The following is a 27,769-nucleotide window of genomic DNA, read 5'->3' on the forward strand; positions in this document are numbered from 1 at the left end:
TAGACGATCAACAAAATGAAGATTGCACCCTCAACAAAATGAAGATTGCACCCTTACTTTTTAGCAAAGCAAGCAGGGGGACCTATCAAACTCTTTGGACGAAGAAGATGAAGATTTCAAGAGCTATTAGTTCAATCTAGGTTTGGAATATTCGCATATCCAACCTATTAACAATGAATGTTACCCAATGGCATCCACCTACAAAGGAAGATATTCATGACCCCGGTTTTATCCAAGAATTATTAATGTTAGCAAAATTCAAGAAAGAAGACTATATTTTCACCTCTGCTCTAGTTTGGATATTAGCTTATAAGTACTCAAAGCCAATCAAAGTTATTGCATTTTTTGATATAGGAACAGCATACAGCTTCCTAAAGCCAAGAATTCTTTCGAAAGATAAATGGAAACCAGGTAATCAAGGTTTAAAATTAAGCGATAAATAGAGAACATTTTGAAATCAAATTGAAGAGTGTACCAATCTATATTAATCTTCATCTAAAATTCTTAATCAAAGCTACATTAATCAGGTCAAACCTTATAAATAAATATTTTCACATTGAGTTCAACATCATTTAGAACTTAAACAAGGTCCAGTACTAGACAAAACAAGGATTAATGTTTAAGCCATATCTTTTACAATTGACCAAGACCCATAATCTATTTTAGATCACTCATTCTTTGGAAAAGATTAAGGCCCAAATGTCCAAAGTCATTATAGAAGAATCTAGAGTTCTTTATCAGCCTTCCCTTCAAGAAGAATAAAGATATCAACTCGACAAAGGCAAGCCATAAGGGAATGAATCCAAAACACTATTCACTGGCCTAGAATGAGCTAACCAACTACAAAATGAAGGAATTATAGAGCCAACAAATTCACAATGGGCTTATAAAGCTTTATATGTCAGCAAAAGGGTTGAACGAGCTCGAGGAAAACTTAGACTTTTCATAAATTATCAGCCCCTAAACCTTTTTCTTGCTAATGACAAATTCCCATTAGTAAATTGGGCTAGCTTATTCTCACAATTACTAGAGGCCCAAATCTTCTCAAATTTTGACATAAAAGTAGGCTTCTGGAAATTGGGCATCCATCCAAATGACAGGCCCAAGACAATTTTTTGCATATCCAATTTCCACTACCAATGGACTATCATGTCATTTAGGCTTAAGGTGGCCCCATCCATCTTCCAAAGTGCAATGATTAAAATCTTCCAACCTATTCTCCATAATGCCCTGACCTACATTGATGATATTTTTCTATTTTCAAAAGATATATCATCCCATGATGAGCTCCTAAATCAATTCATGGAGATTGTTGCACATTATGGAATCATGTTGTCAGAAAAGAATATGATAATTGGTGCTAAAGCAATTGATTTCCTTGAGATGAAGATTAGCTAAGGAAATTATGAACTACAACCACACATTGCAACACAACTTAGTACTTTTCTAGACACTCAGATGACGACAAAGCAACTGCAACAGTTTCATGGTATTATAAATTACATGGCAAACTTTGTCCTAAAGCTAGTAGTCTATACAAAATCACTGCATCAGCTATTAAAAAAGAAAATGTGCCCCCATAGGAATCCAAACAGATCGAAGCGATATGTTCGCTTAAAAGAATGGCTATGCAATTGCCACCTCTCTAGATTCTTGACAAGGGAAAAAGTATCTGTTGGATTTTTGAGTCTAATCTCTATTTTGATGCTGATGAAACACCAGTATCTTATGTATGTATTTGGTATGTGAACATGCTTAAATTTCAGCACACATAAGGAAAGGGAAAATGGAAGTCAAAATAAAACTTAAAATCTCACATCATCTGGCGTATTCTAAGAAGGTAGTAGAGCAAAGATGAAGAAGAAGACTTATTTTTAATTTGTAATAAATTTTGTTCTATATTTGGCCTATAATAATGCATGGCATGCATGATGCGAATGATAAGCTCATATGTCCATAGATTGACTGTAGAGAATCGAACAAAGGTCATAGACTGACCCTAGGACACAATACCCTTAATCTAAAATACTATAACTTATTCACAAGGGTTTCAAAAAGAATTTAAGGTCAAAATTGGGGCAAGAATGACTTCGGTTGACCAACGCCAGGTTCTTGGACTTAATTAAAAGCCTCGATCGACCAACCATCGTAAGATCATTTGACCTTTTGACCTTGGTCGACCGAACTGAGAAAGTTAACCAAAGTCAAAGATTTGGTCGACCAAACCCATGGCAGTATAAATGCCTCGGTCGACCGAACCAACCAGAAGTCAACATATTGACCATGCTCGATCAACCGTTCTAAAATGAACGTGTCCTCCACGATCGACCGAATTGACACGTGTCTGACCCCTAACTACTCGGTCGATCGAACTCATAGTTCAAAGTGGCCACGGTTGACCGAATCTCATGAACGGTCAACCAAACCTCAACCATGGTCGACCAAACCTACGAAAGGTCCAAAATTACCTTTGGACGGTCGACCAAAACCTTAGTTCAAAAATGTCACAGTCGACCAAACTTAGATATATGGTTGACCAAAGCTTGAATATGGTTGACCAAACCTCTCGGGTTAGCAAAATTTTTACCGTAGTTAAACAAGGTTATTTTTCATTAAACCTAATTAAACATTTTCAAAAATACCCTTTGTGTCCCCAACGATCATATTTTCACCAAACTCTATATATACCCCTTCATTTGTTTTAATTAGCAGAGGATTAGCAAAAACTATTAAGAAAAATTCTCTCGAATTTTTATGCTCATTTTTTATCATCTCTTTATTATTACTTTGAAAAATCTTTTTTCAAAAGAGCATTATATTTTTCTTGGGCATTTGTTTTTATAGATCATATTGTCTTACTCTCATCTTGCATTCATTTTTCAAATAATATATTTTGAGAGTAAATCCATAGTTTTCTCCCACATACTTCATTTGATAAATATTCTTGGGAATTAATATTATTTGCTTGTGAATCTTGCATATCCATTGCAAGATTTAAAGGTTCATTTGCTTGTGCTTGCAAAAATATTTTTGAGTCATAAACCCTAAATTCTCTAGCACTTTCTTGAGAAAAATATTTTTGGAGAAATTTCTTGTTTGGCGATAAAATCTTTGATCACTCATCATACACATTTTTTTTACTCAAAGATTATATTGAGAAAAACACCATACTCACACTGAGCTTATATTCTCATCATATGTGAATGCATTAATTGATTGTGTATAGTGGTACATATATGCTTAGTGTAAGAAGAATTTGTTTGTACACAAAAATTATTTGAATATTTGTTGTATTCTCGACGTGTGGTTGGAAGAGGGAGACTAGCCCTGTGAATAGTCCTAGACTGGTTCAGACCCGGTTAAGAGAACTAAGTGCACCAGCCTGTAAGGTGTTGTAAACAGTGTTGCTCCACCCGTGAAGTGAGCAACTAGTGGAATCCTTTTACTTGCGAGCTGAGGCGGGGACGTAGGCAGTATTGGTTGAACCCCGATAACATATCGTGTGTCTGCTTTTAATTTTCTGCACTTTATATTCATGCGCATGTATGTTATATTCAATAGGTTGTAAATGATGTGCATGATTTAATTTTCGCATATTATATTTATTTGCACAATTGGTATCTGCTTAAAAAGACCCTAGGTTGTGTATTACTACTGCTGGTTAAATTAAACCTAGGAGAAAAATTTTAAATACCCAATTCACCCCCCCCTCTCGGGAATACACCAATTCCAATAGTATCTTGCAAATTGATGCAAGTGACAAATATTGGGGTGCAGCTTTAATTGAAGAAAAATAAGATGGGACTAGCCACGTCTATGGATACAAGAGTGGAGCATTCAAAGAATCTAAATTGCATTATCACTCCACCTTCAAAGAAATCTTGGTAGCAAAAAGGGGGATTGAAAAATTCAAGTTCCATCTAATCATGCATACTTTTACAGTAAAGATGGACATGTTATCTTTCCAAAAATGATACAATTCAAGCAAAAGATCCTCCCACAAGGACAACTTCTTAGATGGGCTAAGTTGTTCTCACAGTATAATTTTGAGGTAAAGCACATCAAAGAAAAGCACAACATCCTTAGTGACTTTCTTTCGAGACCAACCAACCTCCAAATTCTTTTCATCATGGAATCCTCATATTCTTCAAGCCCATCTAGCTTCACAAAAACAATCCAAAGTCTCCCTTGTCATACCATTGATAAAGGAAACCCTAAAATGATACAAGGGATCTAATCTATACTTATTTCCAGCTATGGTCTAATCAATGCCATGCTAAAGTATGTTAACTAGCAACCACTCTATCCCTACCTCAATAGTCTCTAGGTCCCCGTCTTGTCCTATATTAATTTCTCTAAAGAGGCCTTCCTTCTTGATCCTTTGATATCTAGCTAGATCATATCGTATTGCCATGGTCTTGCACAAGTCATGGACATACACCTTCATCACAAATAGAAGGCAAAGGCCCAGATAGTACAACTATCTAAAAGACTGGTTCCAATTTTTCAGAACTGAAGAACAATGGGTGAATTGGCTTGATTTCTTTGTAGGATTTCCATATTTATTGGTCACTTTCCATATTAGAGGTGAATTCTAAACTCAATGAGGGAAGATATTTGTCAACATCTTCCCTATATATGAAAGGATAAGAATTTTAAAAGAAAATCAATTCGTGGAGACTCACATATCAACTTCCCACTAGGTTGAAATTAGGAAAAGTATGTGTAATTTTAATAATGTTGATCTAAAGAAACTACCATAAGAGTTGTTCAATCTAGTGCATTACCAAGATTATGGAAGAGCCAATTCCACCCATTACTCATTCATGCTCCCCCACTTCTATAAAACCTATATAAGAAATGTACAGGTTGGCGCAATATTATGTGGATCAAACAAGCAACAATGGAACCATTGATGACTTTGAAGTCATGGCCCTCTATCCAAGAGAGGAGGAAGAGGAATACAAATAAAGATATGACATAGCAGCACTCTTGTGCCTTGATCACATGTTTTAAATGCTTCTATATTGTTAACCTCGGCTTTATGTCATTTTTCTTGTATTATCGACTTTTAGTTTAAAAGGTAGCTTTAGAAAAGTAGCTTTAGGATATGTCACATGTATTGTAATGGAATATGATTTAGCATATATATTCCCTTTCTCTACTCTATATATATAAGGAGTCTTCTAGCTCAAAGAGTAGCAAAGCAGGCAAGAACTAGGAGTCCTTTGTAATAGTTCTCTTGCCTTCCCATCTAGGCATGTTGTCGATAAGTTTTATTAATGAAATACCTCTCGGTGTGTTTCCTACTCCATTCCTTCTCTTTATTATTATCAAACCTACACTAAGTGCCTAATTAGTAAACTGGATCATAGAGGATTAGTGGCTTGGGGATCTAATGCAGCTACTCATACTTGGTCACCCAAGAATTTGGGAGGAACTTCAATAGATCTTCTCTAGGTAGTTGTCTTAGGATATGAACATGGCTCAGGAGAAGAGTATTATCATAATTGATGAGGAGAGCATCTTGATTTTTCCAAGGGGCTACTAGATATAAGGAATGGTTTTGAAGCCGATAGATTATTTGATGGTGGAGAGTGCCTGCTATAGAATTAAAGATTTGGGGTGCTCCAACAATTTCGATATGGACTTTCAGAGCAGTCCTTATATATATATGGATCAGATAAGTGTAAAAAGAAGTTGGGGAAGATTATAAAGTTAACTATTCCTACATTCAATGTTCTTTGCATAGTGGCTATGCAAGCATGTTCGTACCAGGTGGATAGGGCCACCTTAAGCCTGAATGACATAATAGTCCGTTGGTAGTGGAAATTGGGTATGTAGAAAGTTGTCATATGCCTATCATTTGGACTTATGCCCAATTGCTAGAAGCCTACTTTCAAGTCAAGCTTTGAGAAGATTTGGGCCTCTAATAATTGTGAGAATAAGATGACCCAATTTGGTAATGAAAATTTGTCATCAACAAGAAAATGGTTGTGGGGCTGATAATTTATATTGAGTCTGAGTTTTCCTCAAGCTTCTTTAGCCCTCTTATTGACATAGAAAGCTTCACAGACCCATTAAGACTTTGTTGGCTCTAGGAATCCTTCTTGTTGTAGTTGGGTTGGCTAATTTTAGGCCAATGAATTGTGTTCTAGATTCATTTCCTTATGGCTTGCCTTTTTCAAGTTGACATCTTCATTCTTCCTAAAGGGAAGATTGACAAAGAACTATGGATTCTTCTATAATGGCTATGAACATTTCCTTAAAGATTCACTGTGGTTGTTTGCACTATTTACTTGGATTAATTAGGCCTTAATCTCTTCCAAAGATTGAATGATCTGAAAGATATTTGGGATATTGGTCCTAAACATTAATCATTGTTTTGTCCACTGGTCTTGTTTAACTATTGGATGATGTCAAACCCAATGATAAGATCTTTCTTTTAGAAGGTTTGACCCAAAGAATGTAGCCTTGATTAAGCATTTTATAGATAAAACTTAATATAGATTGGTACACTCTTTAATTTGACCTCAAAATGTTCTCCATTTGCCGCTTTGAAACCTTAATTACATGGATTCCATTTATCTTTCGAAAGAATTCTTGGCTTTAAGAAGTTGCATGCTGCTTCTGTGTCAAAAAATGAAGTAACTTTGATTTTCTTTGAGTATTTATCAATTGATAACAAAATTTGAGCAGAGGGTGAAACATAGTTTCCTTTCTTAAATTACGCTAACAATGACTCCTGAATAGAACAGAGGTTGTGAACCGCTTCCTATGTGGATGCCATTAGGTAGCATTCATTATTAATGGGTAGGATATAGGAACATTCCAAATCTGAATTAACCTAATAGCTCTCAAAATCTTCATCTTCTTCGTTCAAAAAGTTTAATAGGTATGTTTGCTCACTTTGCTGAAAAGCAATGATGGATCCTTTATTTTTTTGATCAAATGGTCATGGAAAAACCATATCATTAAAAGAAATTCCTACAAATCAATGGAGGAATAAGATCTTTGAACATCATGTTTGGTGCATAGTAGAGCAGATGAAAGAACGGATTTTTCTAAAAGAGGTCATTGGAAGGGTTGTCTCTAAATTTGTCAAAAGACTTAGAATTTGGTGGATAAACCTTGGAGATTATAGGCAGTAGTAGATTTCGCAAGTTTTGAATCTTCATGTTTTCATATCCACAATCCTTGAGGAGTCCTGTGGTGTTTGGAAGGACCACATTGCTCGAGCCAAAGAAGAGTACATGAAGATTAAATGCTGCCCAATTAAGAGAAAATTAAAGATCTTCAGCTCTCCTCAACCAACTTATCAATCTATATCAATGCAGAAATCCTTCAAAGGTAGTGACTCCTTTCTCCACCTCAAAAAGAGGCTGCACACTCAAAGACCAACCCAAACCCAAAGGGTTGAATCAACTACATTCTCTACTGCTTAGAAGAAGGATAAAAAAAAAAAAAAAGTTGGAGAATCAAGTGATTCAAATCGAGAACCACATATTGGATTTTTTGAAAAGGGAAACTCTATCTCTAAGCTTCTTGCTAAAATGGCTAATGCCTTACATCCAGAAGAAGCACCAAGATCAAGACTTCCTATCATAACAGATGATAAATCATTTGAGGAAGAGATTGACATATACTAAAGCTACTTTTTTAAAGCTACAGCTGATAATACAAGAAAAATGACATAAAGCTTAGCTTAACAATACAAAAGCATTCAAAACATGTGATCAAGACACAATAGTGGTGTTGTCATGGCATTTTATAAATCATATCTTGCTTTGTATTCCTCTTCTTCCACTTCTAGATAGAGGGCCATGACTTCAAGGTCATCAATGGTTCCATTGCTACTTTTTTAGTCTACATAATACAGTGCCAAACTGTTTGTTATATAGGTTTTATAAAAGTGGAGAAGTGAGACTAAGTAATGGGTGGACTTGGCTCTTCCATCATCTTGGTAATGCATTGGATTGAACACTTCAAACTCCTTAAATAGAGTAGAGAAAAGGAATATGCTATAGTGTATTCCATTACAATATCCTACACTAAGTGCCAAATTGATATTAGAGCCATGGCAGTACTTTAAAGACTCCTTCGGAGCCTCCATCACTCCTTGATTAATGGATCTCTTTGCCTACAATAGAGGTTATTATTCTAATGCAGTATGCCAAAATCTCTCCCTTGCTTAAGTTTGGACTTCACTCGTAAAATGGAAAGTGACAAGTAAATATGGGAATCATATCATGAAATCAAGCCAATTTGCCCACTGCTCTTCTATTCTAAAAAACAGGAACTAGTCTCTTAGATAGTTGTACTATTGGGGCATTTGCCTTCTATTTGTGATAAAGGCATATGTCCATGGCTTGTGCAAGACCATGGCAATATGATATGATCTGACTAGATATCAAAGGGGAAGGAAGGCCTCTTTAGAGAAATTAATATAGGACAAGGTGGGGATCCAGAGACCACTAAGGTGGGGACAGAGCGGGTGAATACTTTAGCGGGACGTCAACCAGACTATGGTTAGAAAAAAGTATAAACTACAGCCCTTGTAAAATTTATTCTAAATATATAGATTTTGTAAAGAAACAAAACCCATTTTAATCTTTTTTTTTTTTTTTACTTTAGGTAAAATTAATAAATTAAATAAATTTATAACTTATTTTTTTGGTAAGTTCCACTAGTTCTTTTTTACGAGTCTGTATAATTCCTCACTTTTGTTTATTATTGAAAAGGTCCAATATCTATATTGAATCTTTTAAAGCAATTATAAATTTTGGAGCCATGCAATTTCCATTAAAAGAGGTAAACTAATCTTATTTTAACTTTCTTAACTTTATGCTTGTAGAAAAAAAGAAATCAATTAATTTTTGTTTGGGACTATAGTGATTGGCTTGTTTCGATTAAAATATTTCTTTGGTCATTTCCCTCTTCTATATTACATGGTTGAAATTTTTTTAAAAAAATTATATTTGTGATTTTCTTGAGGTTTTCTCACTTTTTTAATAAAGCGATCTATAAAAGTGTTTTAGCAATTTCTTTTCCATCATTCAAGTAATTATATGGAGAGAGAGAGAGAGAGAGAGAGAGAGAGAGAGAGAGAGCATGCACATATGGATTTAAAATAGAAATAAATAATCAATAAATTTTTTCTTTCTTCTCGTAATCATAAATGGAAACGTGTACATTCTTCACATTTAAAGAATAAAAAAAATTAAACGAGATATTTAATTGCTCAACATTTATTTGCTAATTTTGCATGCAATTCAAAATTATCAAAAAGTCAGTTAGGAGTTTTGAAAGGCCATGCTTTTGCTTTGTGTGTATGGAGAGAGAGAGAGAGAGAGAGAGAGAGAGAGAGAGAGAGAGAGCCTTTGCTGGAAGCCATGTATCCTCTTTACATGGCCGACTTGTTGACACCAACACACTTTAAAAATCAACGGTCACAATTTAGGCAAGGACTTTACATGTTAAACGATGCCCTAAAAAAACTAGATAGTAATGTTCAATTTTCAAAATACTCTTACTACTATTTAATTTTTTTTATTTACTTTATAATTTTTTAAAAATATTAAAAAATAGAGAATCTTAAAATATGCATATAGTACGTCCATGACTAGTATAGATTCATATTGTAGCGACTCCTACATTTACAATTCTTAAAATTTCCATTGAATTCAATAGAAAATCCAGTTGGAAGACATCAAAATTTTCATCTTTAATCCTTTCGGGGTAATTCAACGCAACCAATGATGAAAGTTGCAACCATTAATTAGTAGAATTGAAGGTCGTTGCAGGTCGACTATAATGGTTTGGGACGGAGTTCAGGGCCTTGAGAAGTGCATCAGAATCCATAGTTTGAGGGGTCAATGGTGGTGAGGGTGGCCGTCGTTATAGTGGTGGAAAGGTTGGATGTTGAGAGAGACTATATTATGGTTAGGATTTAAATAAGACGAGAATTTCGAGTGTGGGGATGGCTTTCAGATTGAATGAAACATGCACAATTATTCTGAAGAACTGTGGGAAAGAGAGAGAATCAGAAACCTTTTAATTTTTCCCTGTTACAATCCTCATATGATATAACCGATGTGCGAAATAAAGAACTTGCCCCGAGAAAGAAGTCGTCTTGGTATTAGATCCGCTCTTAGAAACCATTTGGAGAGGGCGGAGCTTCTCGTAAGTGAAATTGGAAAGAATGGAGTTTTCATGGCCATTTCACCTCGGAGGTGGAGGGGGCCGACACCGAGGTTGAAGCTGTCGTGCACAGAAAGGCTGAATGTGAGACGGATCAAAACGAGGCAAACAAGGTTTAACATATTTTCTTATGCAAAAAAACCATATTTTAAGAAGTGATTGCTGTGATCATTAATTTTTGTGTCAACATGTTGAGAATGTAGAGGAGAGATGATCCTCTTCTCCTTGCAAAGGCAGGAGCCGCAGCTGGAGGAGGGAATTATATTCCTAGACAATCAGCTTTCCAATTCCCATCATATTTACTCCATTAACAAAACATAATGCTAGGAATTGTCATTCCTCACCTATTCTAAGCCCATTGGGATTATGCAAGCTTTTGTGTTCATTTGCTTCAAAATGACAACCTCACAACAGTGTAGATTCTATTTTCAACATATTCCAGAAATCAATGAAACTCTTAATTACGACTTATTTGACCATATCTTACACTGTAATGCACAGCACAGCTTGCAGCAAGCTAGGATACAGTTCCTTTGACAGCACAGACCTTCACATTGTCATGATTGATGAGCATGCTAGAGTTTTTTACTAATACTTTTTTATATTTAATAAAAATATAAATTTTCATTTATCTATTATTGAGAAAAGAGAAATTAGGGTATAGTAGCTGCAACAATTCCCCATAAAGAGTACCTTTAAGTAGCGACTGCATCCATATGGCTGCTTCACCGAATTTTGAAGAAAATCATCCAGAGTAGACATTCTTGATCATTATGAATAATAATCTCCTCTAGCTATGGAATAGCAGTTGCAGCCAATTACTGAATACTAAAGAAACAAAAATAAAAGAGAAACTTCTGTCACATTCCCCAACTGAGTTATACAGAAGGTGCTGATTGCTGAACACATAGTGGAATCATTTTCTTGAATATCGGTCCACGAGTGCCTTGGCTTTCTCTGGAGCCAAAAAGCGTGCCTACACAAATACAACAGTAAATTATGAGTTCAATTTTCTATTTAATTTACGCAAATGATTAGAAACAGCTCATATATTCAGTACGCACAAAATGGCCTTGTTCCAAGTTTTCAAAGGAACCGAGGGGCTAGGTTTTGGAATTATTCAGACAAGACACAGCATCTCAAGTCGGGTCCTGCTCCTAGAAAATTAACTGTGTAGACTGCAGAAAATAGAGACTTGGGCCAAGCATGGGCTAGTATGCTTTTTGCCCACCTCCCTTTCTCTGCCAGCCCAAAAGGGTTAAAAAAGAAAGAAAGAAAGAAAAAAAGGTTAAAGTTGCGTTTATGTAAAATACGAATGGCACATGAATAAGCATGCATCAGTCATCCCCAGTCATCTTATGTCAAACACTCCCCATCATGTGGACGGCCATGCACACTAGCTGTAGCTTAACTCGAAAGTAAATTGTGAGTTTATGAGAGGGACAAATTTACAAGCACCAAAAACTATGTAAGCTTTAGTAGTAAGCAAACTATTATGTAAACATAACATATTATGTAAACACGAGTCAAGAGGTAAACTTGTAAAGCAAAGCAATTATTATTATCAGCTTTGTAGGCAATGTGTTTTTAATGAGGGAGGCCATGCAAATACAATTACAGAGCTAGTGAGAACAAGATTGATGAATACTTCCCCTCCCTTGAAAAGCTTTCCAAGCAAACGTAACCACAAGGAAACATCAATATGACTGAGAAGTCACTCCCCATTTTCACTAAATCCCTAATCAAAGAAAAAAATGTATACTAGTATTTACACATGATGGTTGCCCAACTAATGTGCACAAGACAATTGATCACAGGCAAGCATCTGAACAAGCTTGGCTTATGACCCAAGTGCATGTAGATTTCTGTTGTTAAAAATCAATAATAAAGGATAAGGGGATATATGACAGAAGAAATCATCACACATTGATGGCACAACTACTAAGGGAAACATTTGTACGAGTGCACAAATCAAATATACTCACTTGTATAAAAACCCTCTCTGCATCTCCTATTTTGCCATTTTCTTTCAAAATAATTCCCTGGAAAAGAGTAAATAAACTGATAAGCAATTCATATCAATATATCCAGAGATCAACAGAGCTACTCATTGAGAAACAAGACAATAATTTGAAAACTGACAACTGAATGAAAAAAAAAGGGGGCACAGTTGACACGTACTGTAAAGGGAAAGAGCTATTCTTTGACCGGTGCTCTTTCCAACCTCAGGTCACTTATAATTAGCAGCTTCATAGTATTGAACAACATAACTGTGTCCCTTCCAGCAATTAGTAATATCATATTGTCGTTTTCACGATATATTTAACTGTCTAGATCTGACCTTGAAAGCACTTTCTAGACTACCTAGGAAGAGTCCTGCACACCCCCCTACAGCCCCAGCCCCAGAGCTTTATTGAAATCAAAAGCTATCCAGAACTCCAGCAGCATGGCCTTTTTGAAGCATACTGAAGTCATCAAGATTGCTTGGTAAGGGGCCATTTGGTATCACTATCAAAAATTAGAGAAACGAAGACTAGATATAAAAACCGAAAAACGAAAACTAAAACTAAAAACTAGAAACTAGCAACCTGTTTGGTCAACATTTATAAAACTAATACAAATTAAAAACTTTAAAAAATGATCATTTTCATCTTTAAATTAAAATATTATAAAAATATGATTAAAATAATAAAATTACAAATAATACATATTAAAAAATTATTATAGTAAAAATAAATTTTATTATAACTATTTTACTTAATTATTCTATTTTTAAAATTTACTTTGCAATAAAAATTTTATTGGGCATGGCAATTGAAAAATAGTAAAAGTGTTTTGTAATTGGGGCTTTAGTATTATTTTTTGAAATTTATCTATATTTTTATTTTAATTATATTTGTATTCATATGACCATTTAATTTTGATTTTAATTTAAAAGTGTATAAAATAAATAATTGAATCCATTAAAACTATTTCTAGATATTAAAACTTCTAACGACAAGTTGCCAAAACAACTAAAAACCATAAAATTTGGTTTTTAATTTTTTGGCAAACAACTGAAAACCGACAACAAAAATTGAAAATTGACAATATAAATAAATGCATTTTCATAATCTGTTTTTTTACTATGGAGAAACAGAAATAGAAAACAAAAAACAACAATGATACAAAATAGGCCCTTATTTTCATTGTTGCTTTGTTAAATTCTTGCCCTCCCTAATCTTAAAAAAAAAAAAATGCAAACACAACTTCTATAGAAGTAAAGGATTGAACTTTAGTTTGCCTATTGTACAAAAGACAAGGCACATATTTCGGATCTCCAGAGCTTGAACTCAGGGTACTTCAATAAGCTTATTATTTCTATGTTATTACTCAAAACATTTGTGAAAGGATAACAAAGAGAACATAGTTAGCATGGATCACGGCCATCTGCTTCTCATTTTGAGAAAAGAAACTTTAAGACACATAGAAGCAATTGTTATGACACTTTCCACAATTAAATAAATATTCTGAAGTTCTTGAAATAACTGGATTCATGGTGAATATCGCATCTAGTGTTGGCCCAGAAGAAGAAATCTCAACCAAACCGCTACTAACTCTAGCCTTGACTGCCAAGTTCCTTTTGTCCCTAACATAAACAAAGGTAACGATCCATCCACTCCACATGACTCTTAAGAGTACCCTTTTGGCATTTTTATGTAGCACACACGCTTCTACATCCGTGTTGGACTTCGACATGCATCCAACAGTTTATAAATGTGTCCACAGTTACAAGATGTATTTTTAACACTAGAAGCATGCCCAATCTTCTCAGGCACTCGATGGCAACCCCATGATCCCTTTTTAGTATCCTTTTGACATATAATGACCCATTTTAATATGAGTTCCTTCTATATGATTCATAAAATCCATAATTATAAAAGAAAAGCAAGAATATTAATTTTTTTTTAAAAAAAACTAATCATAAAATTATCCAAATTACACTCTAAACATTAATAGGTTAAATCCTCTAAATTTTTCTATGGAATTATGAGCATGCGTGATGGAGGACCACTTACATCTTTTAGGCCACCCACTCCGCATATCTCTTTTAGGCGTAAATTTAGGAAATTATGTTTGTATTAAACTTTTCTTCCTATTGTGTAATTTCTTGTTTTGTTGGGTCTCCATGTAAATATGTTTTCAGTTCGTTTCCATATTTCCAAAGCTCTTTTCCTCTCCCTTTCTTGCAGTCATCTCCTCTCCTCCCCCTCCCTTCCCTTCTCTATTCTTCTTCCATTTTCTCACTGAATCTTAACTTCTATTCTCTGTTCTGCCCGTTTTATTCTATATCATGCTGTCTTTCTCTTATTCTTCTCTTCTTCTTTCTAAATCTCTCCCTTAATTTTTTTCTCTCTAACCATTTCCAGTTTCGGTTTCTCTCCTATATCAATTTGCAATCAAATTCACTTCAATTCAAATCCACAATCTTCCACTGCTGTACACTTTTGCACAAACCTAAACAACCACCACATTATCTCCATCACTGTTCTGATCGGATCTGGGAAACTTTGCACTTATAAAGGCATTTGAAGTCCTCAGAAATGCATCAACACTGTTCATTGTCAGAAAATTGAAAATTATAGTCACAGCTCTTGAACAGAAACCCTAATTCATAGGTATTATTCCATCACACCACCCTCACCATTAAAAACAGGCACCTTGAAACAACAAACCCTGCAATTTCACCTTCATTTGATCAGAGGTGTGGCCCCATGCACAATCAGAAAATCCCTCAACAACCACCCTTCAAAACTCCACATTTCCTAGAGTACTTTGACACACCTAGGCTGGCAAATGCAAGAGCAACGACGAGTTGACAAAGGGAATCCAGTAAGAGAAAGATAGTTGAGTTTTATAGACTCAAAGTTTGACGTTAAAACTCGAGCAATAAATGAATGGCTCAACAGTACCTCACAAGGTGTCATAGTCACCACGGTTGTTCTCTCAATACTCTCAAAGAACCCTAAGTGTTACAAATCACATGTAAGTGTGTTTTTAAGCCTCATGAAATACCATTGAATACAAGATTTCACACAGCAATATTAACACAAATGAATCACTAATTGACCCTTCCGGAGCGGCATGATGGTTCATTAGGCCGTTTAATGTGAAACCATGCACATATGGCTCACTACATTGTTAGTGGGCATAATAGAATCATATAATAGATGGGCTTAGGCATGTAACATCTGAGTTATATAAGACGACTATGGAGATGTTACTAATAGTACATAACTATAAAATTAGATCAAAATTCTTTCCTAGATTGTAGAAGACATGGAGGATTACTTTTGAGTGGTACCATGAAAGGTACCATGATGAAACTTGTAGGACTAGCCAAGAAGTATTAACAAAGCCTCCAAAGGTTAGATGAACCTCCTATTGCCCAATGGTAAGTTCCGAGACAATAGTTGAAATATAAGTACCTCGATCCTTCCTATAAGAACAAATTGTTTAGTGAACCTTCAAGTGAACCTTTTGAGCAATTGACAAACCAGGACCATAGCAAGTTATATTAAGAATTTTGAGGAGCTATTGCTTAGGAGTGGTATTGTTGAGGTCACACATCACACAGTGACTAGGTTTGTGAATGGTCTTTGTTGAATAATTGGGTGAAATTGAAGACCTAAACTCAATGATAGGTCTCTCCCTCTATTTATGATATCTATCAAATACAATAGGAATAACCATAATACTTTTACTAACTCACACTTATTACTAACAAAATTTAACACATAATAATAATACCAAATAGCTAAATAACCATTAACACTCCCCCTCAAACTGGAGCATATATCATACGCTCCTAGATTGTTACAAATGAATTTCACACGAGCACCTCCCAAGGCTTTAGTGAACAAATCAGCAAGCTGAAACTCAGATTTCACATAAGTGGTTGTAATGACATTCTATACAAGTATCTTCCACATAAAGTGGCAATCAACTTCAATGTGCTTTGTCCGCTTATGGAAAACTAGGTTGGAGGCAATATGAATAGCAGCTCGTCGATTATCACACATCAACTCCACATGATGAGTATATGGAAAACTTAGTTCTTTCAACATGTTCTTCAATCAAACAAGTTCACATGTAATGTGCACCACAGCCCCACATGTTCTTCAACCAAACAAGTTCACATGTAGGGTGTGCCATAGCCCTACATGTTCTTCAATCAAACAAGTTCACATGTAGTGTGCACCATAACCCTATACTTTGACCACCACAATTTGTTTCTTACTTTTCCAAGACACCAAATTACCACCAACAAAGATACAATACCTGGTTGTGGATCTTCTATCAGAAGGTGATCCAACCCAATCTGCATCAGTATATCTCTAAATTCAATTCTGATATAAGACACCTCTCCCAGGTGCACCTTTGAGATATCTCAAGATGCAAATTACTACATCCCAGTGACTTGTTCTCGGAGAATCAAGAAATTGACTCACAACACTTGCTACGAAAGATATATCTGGCTGAGTGACTGTGAAATAATTCAACTTTCCAACAAGTCTCTGATATCATCCTAGATTGGGCAACAAATCACCCATATCTGGCACTAGCTTACTGTTAGGATCCATAGGTGTATCAACGGGTTTGGATCCCAACAATCCAGACTCATCTAAAGGATCAAAAACATACTTCCTCTACGACAAGATGGTTCCGATAAGAGATCTTGATACTTCTATACCCAAGAAGTACTTCAATAGTCCCAAATCCTTTGTCTGAAACTTAGTCTGTAAGAAATGCTTTAGGGTATGAACACCTAGATTATCAGCACCAGTAATCATAATATCATCTATGTACACAATAAGCAAAATCCTTCCAAATAAAATATGACTATACAATCCAAATGATCTACTGCATACCTCTGAACGCAAAACTAAAGTACTACAACACTAAAGTGACCAAACCATGCCTTTGGAGACTATTTTAAATCATATAGTGACTTCTTGAGCCGACACACTAAGCCTAATCCCTTTGAGCAACAAACCCAGGTGGTTGCTCCATATAGACCTCCTCCTAAAGATCACCATGTAGGAAAACATTCTTCATATCTAATTGGTGTAGAGGCACCAGTGATAGGTGGTGGCTAAGGAGATGAACAAACGTATTGAGGCAAGTTTGGCTACAGGGAAGAACATGTATGAATAGTCTAGCAATACACTTGAGTATATCCCTTAGCAACAAGGCATGCCTTCAATCGAGCTAGGGGACAATCTAGATTAACCTTCATAGTATACGCCCAACAACAACCAACCACAGACTTATCAAGAGGAAGACGTACGAAGTCGCAAGTATCATTATCTTGTAGAGCATGCATCTCTTCTATAATTGCATTCCTCCACCTAGAATGGGATAGGACTTTAGAAATAGACTTGGGAAGAGCAATAGAAGATAGGGTACTAACAAAACAGTAGTATAAGAGTGACAAGTGTTAATTTTGGTCTGAATGCCCTTTCCATCAAGTTTGTTTTCATTACATATAGAAGATATTTACATAGTTGTTGCCCAATTTTCAGCACATTTTCAACGCCTAAAAGCTGCCAGATTTTCAGCATTATTTACAACCTAATTTTCTGCTATATACAATCTAAATATAAACTAAAATATTTCAACTAATTTATTTACAAGCTAATTATCCTAAACTATCTCTGTAACATATGCAATTTAATTTTAGCCATATAAGGAGAAATATCATATATAAGATTAAACTTGATGGTCAAGAAATTAATAACACTAGTAGATTTTAATACCTTGGATCTATTATGCAAGCGGAAAGAGAAATTGAAGAGGATGTAATAAATAGAATTGAAGCAAGATGGATAAAATGGAGGTGTGTTTTGGGCTTGCCGTGTGATCTTGTATAATAGCCTTAGAAGGAAATTTCAACATGACGGCTATAAGACCAACCATGTTTTATGGATTAGAATGTTAGAAAAATAAGAAACAACATATCCAAAAAATAAAAGTTGCTGAAATGTGAAATCTAAGGACGATGAGTGGTATAATATTAAAAGATAAATTGAAGAACGAACAAATTCACAATAAACTACGCATAGAATGGGCAAAAGATAATACAAGGGAGGCAGCTTAGATGATTTTTGCATTTGAAACGCAAGCCAAATAATGCACCAATGAGGAGTTAGCTAGTCTTTGTTACTGGTATTAGAAAGGCTATTTGTAGACCTTAAATAACATGAATGAGACATAATAGCTCTTAAGTTCGCTGAGAAAAATGCCCTCGATCGTGTGAATTGATGGAAAAGGGTTCATTTAGTTGACCCCTCCTAGTGGAAACTTAAGGCTTCTTCTTGTTGTTGTTGTATCTCCAAAACTATTTCCCTCTCTCTCTCTTTTGAGCAGCCCTATCCTCTCCTCTCCTTCTTCCTCTTCCCCCTCCTGTTCCTTCCCTGTTCCGCTTCCATTTTCTCATCTCTCCATTCTATTCTCTGTTCTGTCCCAATTCTATTCTCTATCCTATTATCTCTCTCTTGGTCTTTCTAATTGTCTCCCTAAAGTCTCTTCCTTTCTCCCACCGTAAGTTAATTCGGTTTGTGTCCTACATCACTGCATCAATTGGATTTTCTCAAACTTAATTGGGTTTGGGTTAGCAAGCCTATAGACAAAATGGGGTGCCTACAATCAGTAAGGAAAATTTCACCTTCCAATTTTTTTATACGGTCAATGATAAGACAACCATCTATTCTCTATCCTATTATCTCTCCCTTGGTCTTTCTAATTGTCTCCCTAAAGTCTCTTCCTTTCTCCCACTGTAAGTTATTTCAGTTTGTGTCCTACATCACTGCATCAATTGGATTTTGTCAAACTTAATTGGGTTTGGGTTAGCAAGCCTATAGACAAAATGGGGTGCCTACAATCAAGTAAGGAAAATTTCACCTTCCAATTTTTTTATATGGTCAATGATAAGACAACCATGTAGATATGCATATACAATTATATACACACACATGAATGCAAATATATGAATTGCAATAGTGCAAAGGCACACTTACAATTTAAAACAAGTGTTAAAATAAATACAAGAAATGTGATGACAATAAGATGTCTACTACTCTCCTTCCTCATGTTCAGCCAACTCTCCCTCTCTACTTTCTTTTAAACAAGACAAAAAAAACAAAAAAAACAAAAAAACACACACACACACACACATTATTGACATGTTATATGGATTGCTAGTGAATATTTATCTAGCTTTTCTCGTCCTCATTCTCCCACTTTCTTTGCCTCTTCTTTGAAATTTATTTCCTAATAAGCTTCACTAGAAAATCAGCGATCTGTCATTGGAAAGGGAGGAACAGCTTTTACTAATCCCAATGATGTGGAAGCAAAGGAATGGTAGCTGAATATTCTTCTTATTTAAGGATGGTAGGAAGAGACTAGGGAAGACTGTAGGATTACCACTTTACCAAAAAACTTAAGCTTTTAGATTGTGAGCTAAAAATGCATATTAAGCCTTAAAACTCCCTAGTACATGCAGCCCAATCACACATGGAGAGATAAACAAACAATGATTAACAGCCATTATCAGGAGAAGGATAATTTTAACAAATTTAAAATAAACACAGGAAAGAAGATTAGAATGCAGGACCTATTCTGACAACCACGGCTCTGATCCCACATTACTTAAAAGCTTAATTTTTTTGTTGGTGTGCCAACAATATATATGAAGCCTTAACAAAGACAACCGAAGATTGCTGTCTTTTTTGTTTTAATATCAATGTCGGCTCACCAAAGCTGCTCCTTCCAGGGAGAATATTTCTTTTGATAGACAATACAAATGATTGGATATATTGAAAAAAAAAAAGTGTTTAATGGGTGGTTGAGTAAAAAAAAAATATCATTTGCAGAAGTAATACACCCCTCCAAATCAGAACATCTCTCTGAATCTCCTCTCTTTTCTTCTCCTTTCTTACCTCAATATAAACCCACATATTATTTAGATGCTCAATCCAATTAAAAATCATAAAATTCTTAAAAGCCTAATGTCTTAATGCCTTGAGGCTTGCAGATCAAATCATAAGGGTTAAAGTGCCTCTCCTTATGCCTTCACACATTAAAGCATCATTTTTCACAAATCTTTGTTTGCAGTTCCAAGTTGCGATGAGCTTTTATCTGATACAACTATTTAACATTCTAGCTCAAGGACAGTTATGAATTAGTTGCAAGAGTGCAACAGCAAACCTCTTAACACTAAAAAAGAATGCGTCGAGGGTGAAGTGGTCATCTCACACGGTAAAACTTGATATAAATTGTTGACCCAGTACCTAACAGCTTAAGGTTTTAGGTAAAATGCCAACCTTACAACATGTGTGTGTGTATTGATTTAATACAAAGGGCTCTGCACACCAAGCTTTCACTTTATGCAATTTATGAGAATTGCATGCAGTTACTGTTTTAGTACTTGGATGAAAAACTTTTAACATTGGAGTACGTCTACAAAAGGCCTTCAAACTATTGTGGTCCCAGGATCCCAGCCCACAGGGTCAAGGCGTAGTTGTCTGGATATTGTACTTGAATCCAAATCAGTATACATGACCATGAAAGAAGAAAATGTATGCCATTCCTCCAGGAAATGGCCATCACTCCAAAGCATGTTCAATTTGAAATAAGTTACCAAATATTCAAGAGAACAACCAATGAACAGGGATATAAAGACAAGAAAACAAGTAAAATTCCCCAAACCATTTCTCTGCAACTGCGTCAAATAGGAAGTAGACAAACAGGTCAAACAGTAAATTCTCATGTCCAGAACATTAACAGAAATTACTGTATAGTCCTAAACTATATTACAAAACAGTTGGATGATGAATTCAGATTTTCATCAAACCCCACATGCAATGTTTTGGTAATCAATAACATTTTCCCATTAAAGGAAAAAATGTCATGACTTGGATTTTCAAAGCAGAGTTTGCATACTTGAGACCAAGTTGCACAATGGCCTTTTTGAAATGAACAACTATTTTCTAGCTGGCAAATTGAAATAAATGTGGACTTCACAATGCTACATTCAATATTTCAATCATAAAATTAATGGGGAAAAAGTAACCTAACCAATTTAGAAAGATTCAGAAGAAAGGGATAAAAGAAGGCACCTTTGCTAAGAAACCTCGGAAATCATCAGGATGGGTAGCTATGAGATTATCATAAACAGTTACAGCATCACTAATGTGGCCCCAATCTGAGTAGGCTTTTCCAAGAAGCAGGTCAACCTATAAATAACAACACAAATAATGAATGAAAAGAAAAAACAATCTTACAACCAAGTTAATCAGAAAATGGCATTTCCACTTTTGAAAAGTTACAAACAACAAAAAAAAAAGCCTCAAGTCCCACTAGGAGTTACATGAATTCTTTTCCGCCAACTTACACAAATGTGGGCAAATTCCTACAAAAATTAAGGGTTACTAAATACTTACTATCTCATTCCAAGTTATTTTGGGTCTACCCATACCCCTTCTACTACCACTAACAGTAACAAGCTCGTTACTCTTCATTCCTCCAATATTTAGCCTGCATTGCAGCTGAGACACCCCTCCCTTATCCTATCTTCCACAACTGCCACCCCTAACTCATGGCGAATATGTTCATTCCTTAATTTATCTAACACTCATCCACCTTAGCATTCTCATATCTTCTACGTTTTGAATATGTTGTTTCTTAGTTTCTAAACATTCTAATCCATATAGCATACTGGTCTTATAGCTGTCTTATATCATCAAAAGATGCACAAAAAACTGTGTTTAAGGGAACTACATAACAAAGAACAAGGATCCATGGAGTGCCAACTAGTAAAGGGACCGGAACAGCCTATTATTGCAAAGAGGACATTTTGTAAGACTGGTTAAGAAGTTCCTGGGCTTACCCATGTGCAAACTGTTAGGAATCGATCTAGACTCACTGCTACAAAGAGCTCAAGAGACTCGTCTTAGTTCAAATGCCTCTTACCTTTTTTCTTTCTTACCATCTTCCGTTAAAGCAGCTGACATCCATGTAGAAGAAGGTGGGTACAGGAGATCCTAGGGGCTCACTCGGAAAGGCTGTTATACCACACCTTTTGACTTTAATAGTCACTAGACTCACTATAGTAGTCCCTCTTGCTGAAATCATTACCCTTCATTCTCCCATGCTCTAGCAATTGCGCTCCCTAGAGCACTACCATGTATTCAGTTCGAACAGGAATCTAGGAATGAATGGGGATCACTATCAATAAAAAAATGAAAAATATATAATTAGTTACAATACCTTTCTCTCACTCCATAGATGCATCTGGTCTAACACAGCACAGTACAATACGAGACGACCGAATGCAATGGGATGGATGGTAGAGAGCTGCCTGCACCCAAAAGCGAAGAATCACTTGTCCGCTTGTCCATAGGAACCTCGTGGCATACAACCGAAACGACTCCTACTAGATAGCGGCTTTCTCACTTTATACAGCATCATGGACAGACGAAAGAAGGGAAGTTACAAAACGGGGAAGTGAATACTCACAAAGCAGACCCAAGGAGCAAGCAACAACCCCTCAAATACCTCTACTTTTGATGTTATTAGTAAAGCTCTAGCACCCTACAACTAGTACAATATAGCAGCGCAGCCAGCTTCAAAGCATACCATATTATTAAAAAAACAAAGGCAGCAAGCAATGGTGATAAAGCAAGGAATGAGTGGCCTACTAGACTAAGGATTTAATGGTACTCCGTAGCTCACTACTGCAATCACCAAGGTCTTAAATTTCAATTTCGACTCGAATTTCAAAGCTCCAAAAGTACGGAAAGATGTTGATTTCGATTTCGATTTCGATTTGAAAAAAAATAACGGAAACTAGTAGTAAAGCATGGAATTCTTTGTGAAACTTTGGAAATGGTTAGCAAACATAAAAATATAAGTTTTAAGACTAATATATTACAAATTAAATACATCTATGTTTTGTATGAGGTGGAAAAGTTGTATAATAGTATGTATATCAAACATGTTTGTAAGATAATGTACAATAAACATATTCAGTTAATGCAAATGAAATTCATAAATCATTTAAATATTATTTATTATACAAATATTGACAATTTAGACATGAATGGTTAAATAAAATATTACTATAAGTTTATTTTTTCATATAATTTCAAAAGCACTTGTGATAACCTTTTGTTTCAATAAAATAAATTAAAAGAGAAATTTCACTTCACTCTCGAGGTTTTGATAAATTTTGACAAATTTTGCTAAAATTTCAAGTTTTGATAAATTTCGGATGATTCATTGAGATTTCAATGGAAATTATGCAAGACGGAAATCGATTGCCATTTCGATTTTGAGGGTGACGAAAATCAGAAATTTCGACGGAAATTTCAACAGTTTCGTGGAAATTAAAGACCATGGCAATCGCTGTCTTTCAGTCCTTTTATTGAAGATACCAAAGATAGGAGGCTGAAAGTAGCATAGAGAGTATCAAAAAGACAAGGAGAAGAAAGGTTTCTTTTTTTGATGTTGACTAGATAAGGGATAGTCCCAAAAGGGAACCAGACTCCTAAGGTGTTTTGTGCATCTCCTATATGATGTATGCACTTTAGCTCTTTTTGCATAAGAGAATTTGGAAAGAAAAATCTATTTTTTTTGCTTATCTGCTTGCTCATTGGAATGAGTGTAGCTTTCCTTTAAAGTTCAAGGGCATTCTATGATCACACACATGCTCAAAGCACTTTTCAATTTTACCCACTTTGCTTTAACTCTCCGTATAAGATCCCGAATTTCTCCTTCAACTTGCATAATAGATTTAAGTTACCGAAATCCAGTAGTGCTATTAATTTCATGACCACCAAGTTTAATATTTTATCCAAATTACATTTCATATATTTTGTCTTATTTCTACTTATTCGAAAACCTCTAGATTCTAAAGAATCTCTCCATAGTCCAAACATAGATTCTACACCACGGTCACCGCCCCTAGTTTCATCAATCAAGATGATGCCAACAGCGGACAACGCACACCATGGAACCTTATTTTGGATACTCCTCGTACATTCATCCATCGGTAGTTCAAAAAGATAAGGGCTCAAAGCAAATCCTTCTTGTACACCTATTGTTATTGAAAATTCCCTAGACTCCTTGCATGTAGTATTAACACTAGTTATCACTATCATACATATCCTTAATTACACCAATATACCAACTACATACTCCCTTTTCAAAGGGAATTTATTTTGAATTCTGAGCACGAGTCCTTGAGGTATCTCAATTCCCAAAAGAAGCTAAGCCAAAGGCATGCTAAATGGGTGGTATTCTTGCAGGAGTACACCTTCACACTGAGACATAAGGCTGGCTTGCAAAATAAGGTGAGAGATGCATCGAGTAGAAGGGCATATTTTCTAAAACCTGTCTGCTAGTGTTGTTGGGTTGGAGCTGATTAAGGAACAATATGAACAAGACCCTTATTTTCTTGAAATTCTTGAGAAATTTGTAGCTAGGGATCGTGATGTGTGTGCAGATTTTTTGGTGAAAGATGGGTATGTGTTCAAGGGTGTAAAGCTGTGTATTCCCCAAAGTACATTAAGGGAATACTTGATTTCTGAATCACATGGGGGGAAGTTTAGGAGGTCATTTTGGCAGGTACAAGACCCTAAATTTAGTGACTGAAAGGTACTTCTGGTGTTCCATGCACCGAGATGTCTATAAGCATGTTGATTGGTGTCACACTTGCCAAGTTTCAAAGGAGCGGCAGCAGAATACAGGTCTTTACACTCCTTTATGAATACCTACAGCCCCATGGGTTGATGTTACCATGGATTTTGTGCTCGGATTGCCACAAATAACTAGGGATTTTGACCCCATCTTTGCAGTTGTGGACCAGTTTTCAAAGATGGCTCATTTTATCAAATGCAAGAAGGCATTGATTGCAACCCATATGACAACTCTTTCTTTCGGGACGTAGTCAGATTGCATGGGTACCAAAGACCATCACATCTGATCGAGACACAAAGTTCCTTAGCCATTTCTGAAAGACCTTATGAAAGCCATTGGCTACAAAATTGCATTATAGCAGTGCCTATCACCCTCAAACAGATGGATAAACAGAAATGGTAAATAGAAGTTCGGTAAATTCATTGCAATGCCTTGCAAAGGACAACATTCGGCAATGGGATTTGATCTTACCACAAGCTGAATTTGCTTATAATAGCACCATTAAAAGATCTATGGGTCAAAGTACTTTCCAAGTGGTGTACGGTAGAAATCCAAATCAGGTTGTTGACCTTGTGGACGTCCCTAACCAGCCAAGGCCTAGTGATGATACTATTGTTTACATTGAAAATTTAAAAGAGGTCCAAGAAAGAGTCTGAAGGAGGCTTAAAAGTTGGAACCAACTCTGCAAGGAAGCTGCTAATCAATATGGGCAGTTCAAGGAGTATCAGGTTGGTGATTGGGTGATGGTGTTCCTTGGCACTTACCACAAGTTGAAAAGTTGAAATATTGGACCATGCAAAGTTCAGCAAAAATTTGGTGAAAATGCCTATGAAGATGTACTCCCTTACAGCTTTGACATATCATCAATCTTTAATGTGGCTGATTTGTACCCATTCCTAGCGATATACGAAGTGTTGAGTGCAAGAACTCCTCCAAAGTCACTTCTAGCAACACAGAAAAAATTGAGGATGCCATTGATGTGCAAGAGGTGAAGACTAGGGCTGGAGTTTATTTCAGATTCTTGGTAAAATGGACGGGCAGGCCTGATTATGAGAATTCATGGATTAGCGAGGAAGAATTCCTGAAGATTGACCCTGACATGTGCCATGCAACAAAGATGACAACTCGCACGAAGGCAAGTCATTTGTAGGAAGGGGAGAACAACGCAATTCAGCAGTACAAATTTAATTTTCTGTTTATGTCAAGTGTGGTTATTTACGGCTGCTAGGGCTATTTTGCAATTTCTGAATTTCAGTAGGTTTATTTTGTTAAATTAGCTTTGAGGAGTCATTTTGAGAAATTTCAGGGGTATGTTTGTGATTGTAGTTATTTTTGGTGGGGTTTTAGAACATGAGGTTTTTAGAGAGGGTAATGTGCAAAATATGAGTTGGCTTCTCTTGGAAGCTTTAGGCCAACCATAAATAGGAATCTTCAGCCACTTCACTGGAGGTTTTTGCAATTTTTTCTTTGAGATGATTTTTCTCCTGAGCTCAGCTCCAGACCAGCTAGGGTAGTGAAGATTTGGAGGCTAGGGTTTAGAGGATTCGACCTGCAGTGCCTATCAGTCCCTCCATCACAGCTAAAAGCACCAGAGGCTAGCAGAAATCCACTGTTACTGTTCGGTAAAACAGTGCCAAAACAAGTACTAATTTGAGAATTAAGTTCCTGTGATTCCCAGAATTTGCCTTATTTGCCAAACTGAAATTCATAGCATTCTTCTTTTCTTTATTTTATGGTCTTGAATCAAAGAAGGTTGTTGAAATACTATTCTGAACTCTCAGTCTGTATTTCTGAATTTCTTGTTCTATTTCTACACCTATTTGCATCAAAAACCCTTATTTCTAACTTTAGTCTTTGTTCAACCCTTTCCCACAATATCATTGTATGAAAAAAGTGACATATCTAGGGGGAAAAATGTCATCTTCGAATGAACCCTATTCAATATAGTACTTGATTTGGAGGCTGTTAACCCGCCATCTATTCAGCTCCCGAAGGGCACAAATTCTTTGTACATTGCAATGTTTATGGTCAGTAGTACTACAATGTATTGTTAGGCAGACCATGGCAATTCAAGTATTACCTGATTTATGATAGCTGAAGAACTAATTAATTGTAAAGGTCCATTCGGCACATTAATTTCTACTAGATCGAGTAAGTACTGTCTTGTAAAACAATTGTTTCCAGAAGACATGTAAGACACAAATATCAGAGTGCACTGGCATACAATTTCGCCGGCAAAGTTTCAATGTGTCATAGCCACTCTTTTTCCTTCCTCTTTGTTAACCTCAAGGTTTAATACCAATTGTGATGATCAATTTTTTTAGATTATAAAAGATGTACTACGAAAGGAAAAGGGATTACAACCTAAAACAGGACAAGGAATCCTCAAGAAACAAAAGAAAAGCAAAGAACAAAGGAAAAAACATGATAAAACCCCTTCTTTGAACCTGTTGTAAAGTTAGACATGGAGGAGAGATGAAGAGAAGAAGAGAAGAAAAAAAGTAGAAAAAAGAGGCAGCAGTTTCAAACATGTAGCTCCAAGCCTGCCATATATATAACTAACAATAAAGAAAAACTTGTGGACAAAAATATCACCACTCACACAATCTAACTAATAAAATAACATATTCTCTTCTAACACTCCCCTCAAGCTAGAAGTGTATAAATATCACATAACCCTAGCTTGTTACAATCATTAGACAAGTCATGCTTAAATGAAAACTTTTGATTTCACAAAGGAAGTCCTCATGACCTTCTTCAGCAAAGCATGCTCACAAAATAAGGGTCAATTTCAATGTGCTTTGTCCTCTCACCAAACACTGGATTGCTA

The 27,769-nt window shown here is 35.7% G+C and overlaps 1 protein-coding gene across 6 annotated transcripts in view; it reads right to left on the bottom strand.

Moving 5' to 3' along the window:
* Window positions 1–10,636: 10,636 nt before the first annotated feature.
* The window catches only part of LOC131158334 (uncharacterized), a 118,327-nt gene continuing 101,194 nt past the window's right edge, over window positions 10,637–27,769 (bottom strand). For 5 of the 6 annotated variants that reach the window (XM_058113124.1, XM_058113125.1, XM_058113123.1 and 2 more), the window contains 3 exons: window positions 21,360–21,476; window positions 12,186–12,242; window positions 10,637–11,176 (listed from right to left, as the gene is read on the bottom strand). In XM_058113124.1, the coding sequence (XP_057969107.1) occupies window positions 11,117–11,176; window positions 12,186–12,242; window positions 21,360–21,476 (234 nt within the window). In that variant the 3' untranslated portion in view covers window positions 10,637–11,116. The remainder of the gene's footprint in view (window positions 11,177–12,185; window positions 12,243–21,359; window positions 21,477–27,769) is intronic. The other variant, XM_058113126.1, reaches the window with a different exon arrangement.

Source organism: Malania oleifera, chromosome 6 (genome assembly GCF_029873635.1).
Source record: "Malania oleifera isolate guangnan ecotype guangnan chromosome 6, ASM2987363v1, whole genome shotgun sequence".
NCBI classification, from domain to species: Eukaryota; Viridiplantae; Streptophyta; class Magnoliopsida; order Santalales; family Ximeniaceae; genus Malania; species Malania oleifera.